The sequence below is a fragment of the Scomber japonicus genome, chromosome 19 (assembly GCF_027409825.1).
Source record: "Scomber japonicus isolate fScoJap1 chromosome 19, fScoJap1.pri, whole genome shotgun sequence".
NCBI classification, from domain to species: domain Eukaryota; kingdom Metazoa; phylum Chordata; class Actinopteri; order Scombriformes; family Scombridae; genus Scomber; species Scomber japonicus.
In genome coordinates, this window is record NC_070596.1 from 33,297,347 (window position 1) to 33,314,846 (window position 17,500).

Below are 17,500 nucleotides of genomic sequence, written 5' to 3' on the forward strand. Positions count from 1 at the left end.
TTAGGGGTTAGTCAGGGTTAGGGGTTAGGGTTCGTCAAGCGGTAGACCCAAAACTATTTCACCTCCTCGTCTCCTCCCACTAACTGCAGCATCACACATGGGACATTTAAAGGTGGAAGGGTTAGGGGTTAGGGGTTAGGGTTAGGGGGTTAGGGGTTAGGGGTTAAGGGGTTAGGGTTAGCTCTAGCTTATCAAACATCAGGATCATCTTACATACCTTCATGTATCACAGACAGGAAACATGTGTGACATGCTGCGTACACACGTTACACTTTTTATGGTCAGAGAATAAATTGTCCCATCCATCTGTGATCTCATCCAGATCCAACGCTCTGTATTTACTGCTGGTCAGTGTAGAAGATGCACCACACTTTTAAAGGTGCATCATATACACCCGGTATTACGGTAATAATGTTACACATAATATACTATTATTATTACACATGGTCTGTGTGTGTTGAACAGGAAGCTCTGCGGAGGATCATCAGCACGTTAGCCAATAAGAATGAAGAGCTCCAAATCTTCCTGGAGACAGTCGACACCACGCTCTCAGGACTGCAGGTCAGCGTCTGATTGGCTCAGAGGAAACAGGTGGGCGGGAACACAACTGAAAATCTATTTAAATATACTTTTCCCGTCCAATCAGGAGGAGTCATTTAAAGTGACGTCAGACCTGGAGGCGGAGCTTGAGCAGCTAAGCTCCGCCCTGGAAGAGAAGGGGGCGGAGCTCCGTGGCGCCATTAAAGAGGAGACGCAGAGGAAGGAGGCGCAGCTGCAGGTAGATCGTTAATATATAATATAATGAATTAATATATAATTATTTATCATCAATAATCAATAACCTGACATTTACAGTTCATTTAACGGAGTGCTCTGATTGGTTGTTTCAGAAGCAGCTGTCGGAGGGGCGGGTCGCGATGATGTCATGCGAGGAGCTGCTCGACTTCGCCAACCAGACGCTGACCATCACCAACGAAGAAGAATTCCTCAAGGTTCAAATCATCATGAACGAAACTTTATTTAAACATTATCGCAGAAAAACTTGTTGGATTAAATAAAGTTTGTTTTTTTCAGGCTGCAAAACAAATCAAAGAGAGGTCAGTTCACCGTTCACATTTATATCTATCATTATATTTATCACCAGTTTACTTTGTTCATGTTTTAATGATTCTTCTTTTCTCTGTTTTTGTTTCTTTACATCTTTGTTTTTCATTTATTTGTTTTTGGCTGTTAATATTTCATCACATTTCTTTTCTTAAATTAACTAAATTTAAATTAAACTAACAAACTAAGTTAACAGTAATAAACTCCGCCCCTCTAACTCCTCCCTCTTAACCCCGCCCCTTTAACGCCTCCCTCTTAACCCCGCCCTCTAACCCCTCCCATTAATACCGCCCTCTTAACCCCGCCCCTCTAACTCCTCACTCGTAACCCCGCCCCCCTCCCCACCCCCCCGTTACCAGGGTAACCATGGCGCCGGCGTTCCGGCTGACGACCCGACCGGCGGCGGTGGCGGGCTTTTCAGAGTTCACCGTGGACTTTAGCGTGGAGAGGGCGGGGCTTCAGCGACTTCACTTCCTGCCAGGTGAGTCATGGTTTCTTCATCTGTGGTTTTATTAAAGGTTGCTGTCTCACTTCCTGTCTGTCGTAGTGCCCGCTGCGCCGCAGGTCGACCCCTCCTGCTGCGTCGTCCATGACAACACCGTCACGGTTGCCTGGCAGCCGGCCGGTGAGGGCGTTGCCGATGGCAGCGGGCGAATTGAACGCTACGATGTCGAATACAGAAAAACAAATCAGGAGAGCCCACTGAGAGCAGCAGGGGCATGCTGGGAAAAAATCCACGACATCACAGACACACAGGTCACCATCACAGGTGAGAGGTCAAAGGTCATCCTCGCAGGTCAGAGGTCAAAGGTCACCGTCACTGAATGGTGTTTTTGTGTCTCAGGTCTGAAGTTTGACTCTCATTTCGTTGTCGTTCGCGTCCGAGCCAGAAACAAGGCGGCCGCCGGCGAGTTCTCCGAGCCCGTCGCCATAGAAACCACAGGTAAACACACGGAGCTCATTCAGGAAGTATAACCGTCACTATTAGTCTAACAGGTCATCAATATGCCACGTTACATTAGTTTCTTCAAGACCCCCAGATACTTAAACTCCTCCGCTTGGGGCAGTAACACCCCCCCCACAGTCCACCTTGTCCCAGCAGAGCATCATGGCCTCAGATGTGGAGGTGCTGACATCACGTCGCTTCACATTCAGCTGCAAACCGTCTCAGAGCCTGTTGGAGGACTTCACATGTAGAGTCCAACACAACAACATCAACCGTAAACAGCAGAGAGGTGATTCTGAGGTCCCCAAACTGGACTCTCTGCTCCCCCGGCTGCACCTTGAGACTCTGTCCATGAAGATCACAAACAGGATCAGAGACCAGGGACAGCCCTGATGGAGCCCAACACCCACTGAGACCAGGTCTGACTTACTGTAGAGGATGTGAACACAGCTCTCACAGCGGTTGTTTAGGGACCCAATGCCTCGCAGCAGAGACCCTGGTACCCCAAACTCCCACAAGGTCCCCCCAGGGACACGGTCCTAAGCCTTCCCCAAGTCCACAAAGCACATGTAGACTGGATGTGTGAACTCCCATGACCCCTCCAGGATCCTGCAGGGTGAAGAGCTGGTCTACTGTTCCACGGCCAGAATCCACATCGCTCCTCCTGAATCAGGTTCATCAGCCGGAGCCTTTCAGCAGCAGCTTCTCCTGGAGGCTCAGTAGTCTGATCCTGATAGTTGGAGCCTCTGGTCCCCTTTCTAAAGATGGGGACCACCATCCCGGTCTGCCAGTCCATGGGTTCTGTTCCTGACCTCCATGACTGCCTCACAATGTCCAGAGCCTTCAGCATGTCAGAGGGAACCCCCCCCCCCGCCCCCCTACAGGAGAACCCTGATCCAGCCAGGCCCTAAAGGCTCCTTCACCGCTGTGATCCACCAGCAGGTTCTCAGGTCGCCCCCCCTCAAGCACCAGTGACCTTCCAGCTGCAGCTCGGAGCAGCTGCCTCCTGAACATGGTCCACTCTGACCCCCCCCCCCCCCCCCAGGATGCAGGAGAAGTTCCTCCAGAGGAGTTGAAGGTCTGGTGGATGGGGGCCAGATGTTCCCAGTTCACCCTCACTACTGGTTTAGGTTTCCCAGGTCTGTCCGGCAGCTCGCCTCCCCGCCTGATCCACCTCAGCGCACCAGGTGGTGATCAGCTGACCCGCCCAGTCCCAGAGAGTCCAGGAGAGGGTTAGAATATATTTACAAACACAAAGTCTTGATAGCTGGCAGTTACTGACTGAACTCTTCTCTCTCTGTCTCAGCGTTTAACTTCGGCTTCGACGCGGCGACGGCTCACCCGGAGCTGAAGGTGCAGGGGGACACGGTGACCTGGGAGCCACAGGGGGTCAAAGGTCACGACCCCCGACTGAAAGGCAAAGAGAATAAGAGCAGGTGAGTGAAGAAGAAGATCATGGCTCACTGTCGAAAGCTCCGCTGCAAACTGTGCTGATTGTTTTTTCTGCTGACCTTTTTTGTCCCTCTGCTGTCTCCGTACTGCGTCCTCCTCCAGACACTCAGGTAGAAACAGCTGTTGCTTCCTGGTTGCCGAGCAACCACCAATCACTTCTCATCTGTCATTACTCGCTTCATGCAGCCAATCAGTAACTGCTGACATCACTGCTGACATCACTGTTACATCACTGCTGACATCACTGTTACATCACTGCTGACATCACTGTGACATCACTGCTGACATCACTGTTACATCACTGCTGACATCACTGTTACATCACTGCTGACATCACTGCTGACATCACTATGACATCACTGCTGACATCACTGTGACATCACTGCTTACATCACTGTTACATCACTGCTGACATCACTGCTGACATCACTGTTACATCACTGCTGACATCACTGTTACATCACTGCTGACATCACTGTGACATCACTGCTGACATCACTGCTGACATCACTGCTGACATCAGAGTTTTTAATTAAAGTTTTTTTAACTTTTATTTTTTTCATCTCGTCGCTTTAGCTCGACCTCATTGGCTCATTCACCTCCGTCTGTGTTCTGACCTCTGACCTCTGACCTTTGACCTTTGACCTCTGACCTGTTTCTATGACAGCAGCAGAAGCGCCACGCCGTCGCCCAATAAGACGGCAGCAAGCCGGACAGGACGCGACCGATTCGCTGGAGAGTCGTACACAGTTCTGGGTAATACACACTACTACACACTAATACACACTAATACACACTACTACACACTACTACACACTACTACACACTAATACACACTAATACACACTACTACACACTATACACACTACTACACACTAATACACACTACTACACACTATACACACTACTACACACTACTACACACTATACACACTACTACACACTAATACACACTAATACACACTATACACACTATACACACTACTACACACTACTACACACTACTACACACTACTACACACTAATACACACTACTACACACTACTACACACTACTACACACTACTACACACTAATACACACTAATACACACTATACACACTATACACACTACTACACACTACTACACACTACTACACACTAATACACACTACTACACACTACTACACACTACTACACACTATACACACTACTACACACTAATACACACTAATACACACTATACACACTATACACACTAATACACACTACTACACACTAATACACACTAATACACACTACTACACACTATACACACTACTACACACTAATACACACTACTACACACTATACACACTACTACACACTACTACACACTATACACACTACTACACACTAATACACACTAATACACACTATACACACTATACACACTACTACACACTACTACACACTAATACACACTAATACACACTACTACACACTATACACACTACTACACACTAATACACACTAATACACACTAATACACACTATACACACTATACACACTACTACACACTACTACACACTAATACACACTAATACACACTACTACACACTATACACACTACTACACACTAATACACACTAATACACACTATACACACTATACACACTACTACACACTACTACACACTACTACACACTAATACACACTAATACACACTACTACACACTACTACACACTACTACACACTATACACACTACTACACACTAATACACACTAATACACACTATACACACTATACACACTACTACACACTACTACACACTAATACACACTAATACACACTAATACACACTACTACACACTACTACACACTATACACACTACTACACACTAATACACACTAATACACACTATACACACTATACACACTACTACACACTACTACACACTACTACACACTAATACACACTAATACACACTACTACACACTACTACACACTACTACACACTATACACACTACTACACACTACTACACACTATACACACTACTACACACTATACACACTACTACACACTACTACACACTACTACACACTAATACACACTACTACACACTATACACACTACTACACACTAATACACACTACTACACACTACTACACACTACTACACACTAATACACACTATACACACTAATACACACTACTACACACTACTACACACTACTACACACTATACACACTACTACACACTATACACACTACTACACACTACTACACACTACTACACACTACTACTACACTAATACACACTACTACACACTATACACACTACTACACACTATACACACTACTACACACTACTACACACTAATACACACTATACACACTAATACACACTAATACACACTACTACACACTAATACACACTACTACACACTATACACACTACTACACACTATACACACTACTATACACTACTACACACTAATACACACTACTACACACTATACACACTACTACACACTATACACACTACTACACACTATACACACTACTACACACTACTACACACTAATACACACTATACACACTAATACACACTATACACACTAATACACACTACTACACACTATACACACTAATACACACTATACACACTAATACACACTATACACACTACTACACACTATACACACTATACACACTATACACACTATACACACTACTACTACACACTATACACACTACTACACACTACTACACACTAATACACACTATACACACTACTACACACTATACACACTAATACACACTATACACACAAATACACACTATACACACTATACACACTATACACACTACTACACACTACTACACACTATACACACTAATACACACTATACACACTAATACACACTATACACACTATACACACTACTACACACTACTACACACTATACACACTACTACACACTAATACACACTAATACACACTAATACACACTAATACACACTACTACACACTACTACACACTAATACACACTACTACACACTACTACACACTAATACACACTAATACACACTACTACACACTACTACACACTATACACACTAATACACACTATACACACTATACACACTATACACACTACTACACACTATACACACTATACACACTACTACACACTATACACACTACTACACACTATACACACTAATACACACTACTACACACTACTACACACTATACACACTACTACACACTATACACACTAATACACACTATACACACTAATACACACTACTACACACTATACACACTATACACACTATACACACTATACACACTAATACACACTACTACACACTATACACACTAATACACACTACTACACACTACTACACACTATACACACTAATACACACTATACACACTAATACACACTATACACACTACTACACACTATACACACTACTACACACTATACACACTAATACACACTACTACACACTACTACACACTATACACACTAATACACACTACTACACACTACTACACACTATACACACTAATACACACTACTACACACTACTACACACTACTACACACTATACACACTACTACACACTACTACACACTATACACACTAATACACACTACTACACACTACTACACACTATACACACTATACACACTACTACACACTAATACACACTAATACACACTATACACACACGTGGGGGGGGGGTTAAAGAGAATTAAATTTATATTTAATCAAAATTAATTTAAATTATTAATATTACTGATTTTGAAAAAGGAGCTTTGGAGTTTTGGAGTTAGGGCTTTTATTTTGAAGAAAAACTGTTGTTTGTTGTCACTGGCTTTTATTTTGAAAGTTATAACGCATTGGCAGACTTTTATCTTGAAGGCTGAAGCTGTTCCCTCTGGCTTTTATTTTGGAAATATTCATTTTTGTATTATTTATTTATTAATTTATTTTCTGCTTTAAACATTAAAACATATTTTTTTGGTCTCCTAGGCGACCAGGAAATGAGTGGCGGCTGTCACTACTGGGAGCTCCGCCCCCTGGCTGACTGGAAGTCGCTCAGCGTGGGCGTGGCCTATAGAGCTAGCCTGGGGCGCTTCGACCAATTAGGGAAGAGCGCTGGTTCGTGGTGTCTCCACGCCAGCCAATGGCTGCAGAGCTCGCTCGCTGCGAAGCACAACAACCGAGCGAAGGCACTGGATTGGCCGCTGCCTCAGCGAATTGGAATCTACTGTAACTACGACAACGGTACGAAGAAAAAATCTTATCACTTTATTGTTTTAAGTTTTTACTAAAAACGTTCTGAAGTCGTGAATCTTCAGCTAAATGTTTTTATATAGTCATAAAGTTTAACGACTGTCTAACCGCTAACTGCTAACTAACAGCTAACAGCCTACAGCTAACAGCCTACAGCTAACTGCTAACAGCTAACAGCCTACAGCTAACTGCTAACAGCTAACAGCCTACAGCTAACTGCTAACAGCTAACAGCTAACAGCTCTGATGTGTTTCAGGTGATCTGTTCTTCATCGACGTCGATCATCTTCGTCTTCTTCACGCTTTCAAAACAAAGTTCAGCCAGACGCTCGTTCCCGCCTTCACCGTCAGTACACCAACCGGTTATACACACGCATACATATATATAAATATATATATATATATATATATTTAATTATAACTCTGTGTTGCAGGTTTGGTGCGGCGGGATCTCCGTGACAACCGGCCTGCAGGTGCCGAGCTTCATGGGAAAGTTTCTCTCCACCAATCAGAGCCTCAGTAACTTGTCGCAGTAGATCGACCAATCAGAACTCGTCTAATGATTTATTTAAATATTTATTGATTAGAGTTTATTAATAATATAAAACTAATACGATCAGAAACTTCATTGATTATTATTATCTGCTCTTATTTTGAAAGCCATGGGTTTAGGTGAATGCTTTTATTTTGAAAAATTACTAGGGTTATTATTTAGATTTGGCTTTTATTTTGAAGTTTGTGAATTATTTTTATTTTGAAACACGTCATAAATAGTGTTGTGCATTCCTACTGACTTTTATTGTGAAGGTGTGGATAGAACTTCCTATCATGACTGACTTTATTTAAACAAATGTAAAAAGAACAAAAGTGATGAACACAATGTGAAGTTAGCATGCTAACCAGCTAGCACTGTAATACCAGTCGATGTGAAGTTAGCATGCTAACCAGCTAGCACTGTAATACCAGTCGATGTGAAGTTAGCATGCTAACCAGCTAGCACTGTAATACCAGTCAATGTGAAGTTAGCATGCTAACCAGCTAGCACTGCAATACCAGTCAATGTGAAGTTAGCATGCTAACCAGCTAGCACTGTAATACCAGTTTAAACCTGAAGAGGCGACGGAGAGTCTGCCTTCAGTCAACATGAGAAGAAGAAGAAGCACTTCCTCTGTAGCTTAGATGTATTCGAGCAGCTGTTAGCTTAGCATTAGCACTGAGCTGAGGTTTTTAGCTGCTAACGGTGCTAACAGTGCTGCCCCCTGCTGGTTAAACAGCTGCGTTGGTTTGTTTGTTTTTGAGCATCAGGATTTAAGTTTGATCAGTTTTTATAAAACAATCTGTCACAGAAAATAGAATTTAATATTTGTCATCAAATGTTTTTCATAAACTGTGAAAATAAAACATTTTTTAGATGAAATGAATCAAATGTTTGTCTCCTGTTTATTCAACAACACAAAATATAGTTTATAGTTTTATATTTTATGTAAATAAGACATTAAATGACACTAAGAGCAACCCTGTCCCTTTAAATGGGGGGGGGGGGGGTACTAGTACTATACTGTAGTACAGTTAGGGGTACTAGTACTTTACTGTAGTACAGTAAGAGGTACTAGTACTTTACTGTAGTATTTGTACTTTTACTTTATTAATAGTTGATATTAATTTAGCAGTTTCTATAGGTCGTGATGTAATGATATTTATTTTCAATGAAACAGGAAATAAGAGTCACGTGTCATTTGAATAATTTGCTGCTAAAAATGTTTTAAAAAATATATTGTTGTGCTTTTACTTTGAAAATTACACGGACCGGAAGCTATATCTGTTCTTGGTGTTTTAATTTGAAAGGTTCCGTGTCCTGTTTCAGCTCTTATTGTGACAGTCCAGCGGAAGCGTGGCGCCGGCCCGGTGACAACAGCTCCGGATCATTCCCGCCGGGAGCTTCCCGGTCTGAGCGGCGGGAGGATTTAACGGAACTAACGGACCGACGGGACTGACAGAGGTAAAACCAGCAGTTACACTGTCCCTGTTTGTCCCGGTTTGTCCCGGTTTAAAGCTGCTAACGGCGGCTAGCCGCTGCTAGCTCGTCCAGTCTCCTTTAGCCCCCCTCCCCCCGTCATCCCCCCACCTCCCCACCTCCCCGTTGGCACGCAACATTCCCGCCGTGCGGGCCCCCCCTGTGACGTCACAGAAAGGCTCGCTGTGACGACATTAACCGTCAGAATGACGTTAAACATGAACCGTTACCGGAAAGCTACCGATTATCTTCCGCACTGCAACTCTCGCGAGAGGTCGCCAAGTCTGTAGCGGTTCAAATCTCGCGATAGTACAACAGCAGAACAGAGAGGAGGAATAAAGTAGTAGTATTCCTGTAGTAGAACAGAGAGGAGGAATAAAGTAGTAGTATTCCTGCAGTAGAACAGAGAGGAGGAATAAAGTAGTAGTATTCCTGCAGTAGAACAGAGAGGAGGAATAAAGTAGTAGTATTCCTGTAGAACAGAGAGGAGGAATAAAGTAGTAGTATTCCTGCAGTAGAACAGAGAGGAGGAATAAAGTAGTAGTATTCCTGCAGTAGAACAGAGAGGAGGAATAAAGTAGTAGTATTCCTGTAGAACAGAGAGGAGGAATAAAGTAGTAGTATTCCTGCAGTAGAACAGAGAGGAGGGATAAAGTAGTAGTATTCCTGCAGTAGAACAGAGAGGAGGAATAAAGTAGTAGTATTCCTGCAGTAGAACAGAGAGGAGGGATAAAGTAGTAGTATTCCTGCAGTAGAACAGAGAGGAGGAATAAAGTAGTAGTATTCCTGCAGTAGAACAGAGAGGAGGAATAAAGTAGTAGTATTCCTGCAGTAGAACAGAGAGGAGGAATAAAGTAGTAGTATTCCTGCAGTAGAACAGAGAGGAGGAATAAAGTAGTAGTATTCCTGCAGTAGAACAGAGAGGAGGAATAAAGTAGTAGTATTCCTGTAGAACAGAGAGGAGGAATAAAGTAGTAGTATTCCTATAGAACAGAGAGGAGGAATAAAGTAGTAGTATTCCTGTAGTAGAACAGAGAGGAGGAATAAAGTAGTAGTATTCCTGCAGTAGAACAGAGAGGAGGAATAAAGTAGTAGTATTCCTGTAGTAGAACAGAGAGGAGGAATAAAGTAGTAGTATTCCTGTAGAACAGAGAGGAGGAATAAAGTAGTAGTATTCCTGCAGTAGAACAGAGAGGAGGAATAAAGTAGTAGTATTCCTGTAGAACAGAGAGGAGGAATAAAGTAGTAGTATTCCTGCAGTAGAACAGAGAGGAGGAATAAAGTAGTAGTATTCCTGTAGTAGAACAGAGAGGAGGAATAAAGTAGTAGTATTCCTGTAGAACAGAGAGGAGGAATAAAGTAGTAGTATTCCTGCAGTAGAACAGAGAGGAGGAATAAAGTAGTAGTATTCCTGTAGTAGAACAGAGAGGAGGAATAAAGTAGTAGTATTCCTGTAGTAGAACAGAGAGGAGGAATAAAGTAGTAGTATTCCTGTAGTAGAACAGAGAGGAGGAATAAAGTAGTAGTATTCCTGTAGAACAGAGAGGAGGAATAAAGTAGTAGTATTCCTGCAGTAGAACAGAGAGGAGGAATAAAGTAGTAGTATTCCTGTAGTAGAACAGAGAGGAGGAATAAAGTAGTAGTATTCCTGTAGAACAGAGAGGAGGAATAAAGTAGTAGTATTCCTGTAGTAGAACAGAGAGGAGGAATAAAGTAGTAGTATTCCTGCAGTAGAACAGAGAGGAGGAATAAAGTAGTAGTATTCCTGTAGTAGAACAGAGAGGAGGAATAAAGTAGTAGTATTCCTGCAGTAGAACAGAGAGGAGGAATAAAGTAGTAGTATTCCTGTAGAACAGAGAGGAGGAATAAAGTAGTATTATTCCTGTAGAACAGAGAGGAGGAATAAAGTAGTAGTATTCCTGTAGAACAGAGAGGAGGAATAAAGTAGTAGTATTACTGCAGTAGAACAGAGAGGAGGAATAAAGTAGTAGTATTCCTACAGTAGAACAGAGAGGAGGAATAAAGTAGTAGTATTCCTGCAGTAGAACAGAGAGGAGGAATAAAGTAGTAGTATTCCTGCAGTAGAACAGAGAGGAGGAATAAAGTAGTAGTATTCCTGCAGTAGAACAGAGAGGAGGAATAAAGTAGTAGTATTCCTGTAGAACAGAGAGGAGGAATAAAGTAGTAGTATTCCTGCAGTAGAACAGAGAGGAGGAATAAAGTAGTAGTATTCCTGCAGTAGAACAGAGAGGAGGAATAAAGTAGTAGTATTCCTGCAGTAGAACAGAGAGGAGGAATAAAGTAGTAGTATTCCTGCAGTAGAACAGAGAGGAGGAATAAAGTAGTAGTATTCCTGCAGTAGAACAGAGAGGAGGAATAAAGTAGTAGTATTCCTGTAGAACAGAGAGGAGGAATAAAGTAGTAGTATTCCTGTAGAACAGAGAGGAGGAATAAAGTAGTAGTATTCCTGCAGTAGAACAGAGAGGAGGAATAAAGTAGTAGTATTCCTGCAGTAGAACAGAGAGGAGGAATAAAGTAGTAGTATTCCTGTAGTAGAACAGAGAGGAGGAATAAAGTAGTAGTATTCCTGCAGTGGAACAGAGAGGAGGAATAAAGTAGTAGTATTCCTGTAGAACAGAGAGGAGGAATAAAGTAGTAGTATTCCTGCAGTAGAACAGAGAGGAGGAATAAAGTAGTAGTATTCCTACAGTAGAACAGAGAGGAGGAATAAAGTAGTAGTATTCCTGCAGTAGAACAGAGAGGAGGAATAAAGTAGTAGTATTCCTGTAGAACAGAGAGGAGGAATAAAGTAGTAGTATTCCTGCAGTAGAACAGAGAGGAGGAATAAAGTAGTAGTATTCCTGCAGTAGAACAGAGAGGAGGAATAAAGTAGTAGTATTCCTGCAGTAGAACAGAGAGGAGGAATAAAGTAGTAGTATTCCTGTAGTGGAACAGAGAGGAGGAATAAAGTAGTAGTATTCCTGCAGTAAAACAGAGAAGAGGAATAAAGTAGTAGTATTCCTGCAGTAGAACAGAGAGGAGGAATAAAGTAGTAGTATTCCTGTAGTAGAACAGAGAGGAGGAATAAAGTAGTAGTATTCCTGCAGTAGAACAGAGAGGAGGAATAAAGTAGTAGTATTCCTACAGTAGAACAGAGAGGAGGAATAAAGTAGTAGTATTCCTGTAGAACAGAGAGGAGGAATAAAGTAGTAGTATTCCTGTAGTGGAACAGAGAGGAGGAATAAAGTAGTAGTATTCCTGCAGTAGAACAGAGAGGAGGAATAAAGTAGTAGTATTCCTGCAGTAGAACAGAGAGGAGGAATAAAGTAGTAGTATTCCTGCAGTAGAACAGAGAGGAGGAATAAAGTAGTAGTATTCCTGCAGTAGAACAGAGAGGAGGAATAAAGTAGTAGTATTCCTGCAGTAGAACAGAGAGGAGGAATAAAGTAGTAGTATTCCTGTAGAACAGAGAGGAGGAATAAAGTAGTAGTATTCCTGTAGAACAGAGAGGAGGAATAAAGTAGTAGTATTCCTGCAGTAGAACAGAGAGGAGGAATAAAGTAGTAGTATTCCTGCAGTAGAACAGAGAGGAGGAATAAAGTAGTAGTATTCCTGCAGTAGAACAGAGAGGAGGAATAAAGTAGTAGTATTCCTGTAGTAGAACAGAGAGGAGGAATAAAGTAGTAGTATTCCTGCAGTGGAACAGAGAGGAGGAATAAAGTAGTAGTATTCCTGTAGAACAGAGAGGAGGAATAAAGTAGTAGTATTCCTGCAGTAGAACAGAGAGGAGGAATAAAGTAGTAGTATTCCTACAGTAGAACAGAGAGGAGGAATAAAGTAGTAGTATTCCTGCAGTAGAACAGAGAGGAGGAATAAAGTAGTAGTATTCCTGTAGAACAGAGAGGAGGAATAAAGTAGTAGTATTCCTGCAGTAGAACAGAGAGGAGGAATAAAGTAGTAGTATTCCTGCAGTAGAACAGAGAGGAGGAATAAAGTAGTAGTATTCCTGCAGTAGAACAGAGAGGAGGAATAAAGTAGTAGTATTCCTGTAGTGGAACAGAGAGGAGGAATAAAGTAGTAGTATTCCTGCAGTAAAACAGAGAAGAGGAATAAAGTAGTAGTATTCCTGCAGTAGAACAGAGAGGAGGAATAAAGTAGTAGTATTCCTGTAGTAGAACAGAGAGGAGGAATAAAGTAGTAGTATTCCTGCAGTAGAACAGAGAGGAGGAATAAAGTAGTAGTATTCCTACAGTAGAACAGAGAGGAGGAATAAAGTAGTAGTATTCCTGTAGAACAGAGAGGAGGAATAAAGTAGTAGTATTCCTGTAGTGGAACAGAGAGGAGGAATAAAGTAGTAGTATTCCTGCAGTAGAACAGAGAGGAGGAATAAAGTAGTAGTATTCCTGCAGTAGAACAGAGAGGAGGAATAAAGTAGTAGTATTCCTGCAGTAGAACAGAGAGGAGGAATAAAGTAGTAGTATTCCTGTAGAACAGAGAGGAGGAATAAAGTAGTAGTATTCCTGCAGTAGAACAGAGAGGAGGAATAAAGTAGTAGTATTCCTGTAGTAGAACAGAGAGGAGGAATAAAGTAGTAGTATTCCTGTAGTGGAACAGAGAGGAGGAATAAAGTAGTAGTATTCCTGCAGTAGAACAGAGAGGAGGAATAAAGTAGTAGTATTCCTGCAGTAGAACAGAGAGGAGGAATAAAGTAGTAGTATTCCTGCAGTAGAACAGAGAGGAGGAATAAAGTAGTAGTATTCCTGCAGTGGAACAGAGAGGAGGAATAAAGTAGTAGTATTCCTGCAGTAGAACAGAGAGGAGGAATAAAGTAGTAGTATTCCTGCAGTAGAACAGAGAGGAGGAATAAAGTAGTAGTATTCCTGTAGAACAGAGAGGAGGAATAAAGTAGTAGTATTCCTGTAGAACAGAGAGGAGGAATAAAGTAGTAGTATTCCTGTAGTAGAACAGAGAGGAGGAATAAAGTAGTAGTATTCCTGCAGTAGAACAGAGAGGAGGAATAAAGTAGTAGTATTCCTGTAGTAGAACAGAGAGGAGGAATAAAGTAGTAGTATTCCTGCAGTAGAACAGAGAGGAGGAATAAAGTAGTAGTATTCCTGTAGTAGAACAGAGAGGAGGAATAATGTAGTAGTATTCCTGTAGAACAGAGAGGAGGAATAAAGTAGTAGTATTCCTGTAGAACAGAGAGGAGGAATAAAGTAGTAGTATTCCTGTAGTAGAACAGAGAGGAGGAATAAAGTAGTAGTATTCCTGCAGTAGAACAGAGAGGAGGAATAAAGTAGTAGTATTCCTGTAGAACAGAGAGGAGGAATAAAGTAGTAGTATTCCTGCAGTAGAACAGAGAGGAGGAATAAAGTAGTAGTATTCCTGCAGTAGAACAGAGAGGAGGAATAAAGTAGTAGTATTCCTGCAGTAGAACAGAGAGGAGGAATAAAGTAGTAGTATTCCTGTAGTAGAACAGAGAGGAGGAATAAAGTAGTAGTATTCCTGCAGTAGAACAGAGAGGAGGAATAAAGTAGTAGTATTCCTGCAGTAGAACAGAGAGGAGGAATAAAGTAGTAGTATTCCTGTAGAACAGAGAGGAGGAATAAAGTAGTAGTATTCCTGCAGTAGAACAGAGAGGAGGAATAAAGTAGTAGTATTCCTGTAGAACAGAGAGGAGGAATAAAGTAGTAGTATTCCTGTAGAACAGAGAGGAGGAATAAAGTAGTAGTATTCCTGCAGTAGAACAGAGAGGAGGAATAAAGTAGTAGTATTCCTGCAGTAGAACAGAGAGGAGGAATAAAGTAGTAGTATTCCTGTAGTAGAACAGAGAGGAGGAATAAAGTAGTAGTATTCCTGCAGTAGAACAGAGAGGAGGAATAAAGTAGTAGTATTCCTGTAGAACAGAGAGGAGGAATAAAGTAGTAGTATTCCTGTAGAACAGAGAGGAGGAATAAAGTAGTAGTATTCCTGCAGTAGAACAGAGAGGAGGAATAAAGTAGTAGTATTCCTGTAGAACAGAGAGGAGGAATAAAGTAGTAGTATTCCTACAGTAGAACAGAGAGGAGGAATAAAGTAGTAGTATTCCTGTAGTAGAACAGAGAGGAGGAATAAAGTAGTAGTATTCCTGCAGTAGAACAGAGAGGAGGAATAAAGTAGTAGTATTCCTGCAGTAGAACAGAGAGGAGGAATAAAGTAGTAGTATTCCTGCAGTAGAACAGAGAGGAGGAATAAAGTAGTAGTATTCCTACAGTAGAACAGAGAGGAGGAATAAAGTAGTAGTATTCCTGTAGAACAGAGAGGAGGAATAAAGTAGTAGTATTCCTGTAGAACAGAGAGGAGGAATAAAGTAGTAGTATTCCTGCAGTAGAACAGAGAGGAGGAATAAAGTAGTAGTATTCCTGTAGAACAGAGAGGAGGAATAAAGTAGTAGTATTCCTGCAGTAGAACAGAGAGGAGGAATAAAGTAGTAGTATTCCTGTAGTAGAACAGAGAGGAGGAATAAAGTAGTAGTATTCCTGTAGAACAGAGAGGAGGAATAAAGTAGTAGTATTCCTGTAGAACAGAGAGGAGGAATAAAGTAGTAGTATTCCTGTAGTAGAACAGAGAGGAGGAATAAAGTAGTAGTATTCCTGCAGTAGAACAGAGAGGAGGAATAAAGTAGTAGTATTCCTGTAGTAGAACAGAGAGGAGGAATAAAGTAGTAGTATTCCTGCAGTAGAACAGAGAGGAGGAATAAAGTAGTAGTATTCCTGCAGTAGAACAGAGAGGAGGAATAAAGTAGTAGTATTCCTATAGAACAGAGAGGAGGAATAAAGTAGTAGTATTCCTGTAGAACAGAGAGGAGGAATAAAGTAGTAGTATTCCTGTAGTAGAACAGAGAGGAGGAATAAAGTAGTAGTATTCCTGTAGTAGAACAGAGAGGAGGAATAAAGTAGTAGTATTCCTGTAGTAGAACAGAGAGGAGGAATAAAGTAGTAGTATTCCTGCAGTAGAACAGAGAGGAGGAATAAAGTAGTAGTATTCCTGTAGTAGAACAGAGAGGAGGAATAAAGTAGTAGTATTCCTGCAGTAGAACAGAGAGGAGGAATAAAGTAGTAGTATTCCTGTAGAACAGAGAGGAGGAATAAAGTAGTAGTATTCCTGCAGTAGAACAGAGAGGAGGAATAAAGTAGTAGTATTCCTGCAGTAGAACAGAGAGGAGGAATAAAGTAGTAGTATTGCTGCAGTAGAACAGAGAGGAGGAATAAAGTAGTAGTATTCCTGCAGTAGAACAGAGAGGAGGAATAAAGTAGTAGTATTCCTGCAGTAGAACAGTGAGGAGGAATAAAGTAGTAGTATTCCTGCAGTAGAACAGAGAGGAGGAATAAAGTAGTAGTATTCCTGCAGTAGAACAGAGAGGAGGAATAAAGTAGTAGTATTCCTGTAGTAGAACAGAGAGGAGGAATAAAGTAGTAGTATTCCTGCAGTAGAACAGAGAGGATGAATAAAGTAGTAGTATTCCTGTAGAACAGAGAGGAGGAATAAAGTAGTAGTATTCCTGCAGTAGAACAGAGAGGAGGAATAAAGTAGTAGTATTCCTGCAGTAGAACAGAGAGGAGGAATAAAGTAGTAGTATTCCTGTAGTAGAACAGAGAGGAGGAATAAAGGAGTAGTATTCCTGCAGTAGAACAGAGAGGAGGAATAAAGTAGTAGTATTCCTGCAG

At 41.5% G+C, this 17,500-nt stretch overlaps 1 protein-coding gene and 1 long non-coding RNA gene across 2 annotated transcripts in view; both read left to right on the forward strand.

Annotated features, from left to right (window-relative positions):
• Positions 1 to 9,161, forward strand: part of fsd1l (fibronectin type III and SPRY domain containing 1-like) — a 9,909-nt gene extending 748 nt beyond the window's left edge. The window contains exons 2-13 of the mRNA XM_053340135.1: positions 466 to 561; positions 647 to 778; positions 891 to 992; positions 1,075 to 1,097; positions 1,464 to 1,585; positions 1,652 to 1,873; positions 1,949 to 2,047; positions 3,357 to 3,486; positions 4,170 to 4,258; positions 7,518 to 7,772; positions 8,038 to 8,126; positions 8,215 to 9,161. Coding sequence (XP_053196110.1) covers positions 466 to 561; positions 647 to 778; positions 891 to 992; positions 1,075 to 1,097; positions 1,464 to 1,585; positions 1,652 to 1,873; positions 1,949 to 2,047; positions 3,357 to 3,486; positions 4,170 to 4,258; positions 7,518 to 7,772; positions 8,038 to 8,126; positions 8,215 to 8,316 — 1,461 coding nt within the window. The 3' untranslated portion in view covers positions 8,317 to 9,161. The remainder of the gene's footprint in view (positions 1 to 465; positions 562 to 646; positions 779 to 890; positions 993 to 1,074; positions 1,098 to 1,463; positions 1,586 to 1,651; positions 1,874 to 1,948; positions 2,048 to 3,356; positions 3,487 to 4,169; positions 4,259 to 7,517; positions 7,773 to 8,037; positions 8,127 to 8,214) is intronic.
• A 497-nt stretch (positions 9,162 to 9,658) lies between these two features.
• Positions 9,659 to 17,500, forward strand: part of LOC128380347 (uncharacterized) — an 8,490-nt gene continuing 648 nt past the window's right edge. The window contains exon 1 of the long non-coding RNA XR_008323484.1: positions 9,659 to 9,779. This is a non-coding gene — a long non-coding RNA (uncharacterized LOC128380347). The remainder of the gene's footprint in view (positions 9,780 to 17,500) is intronic.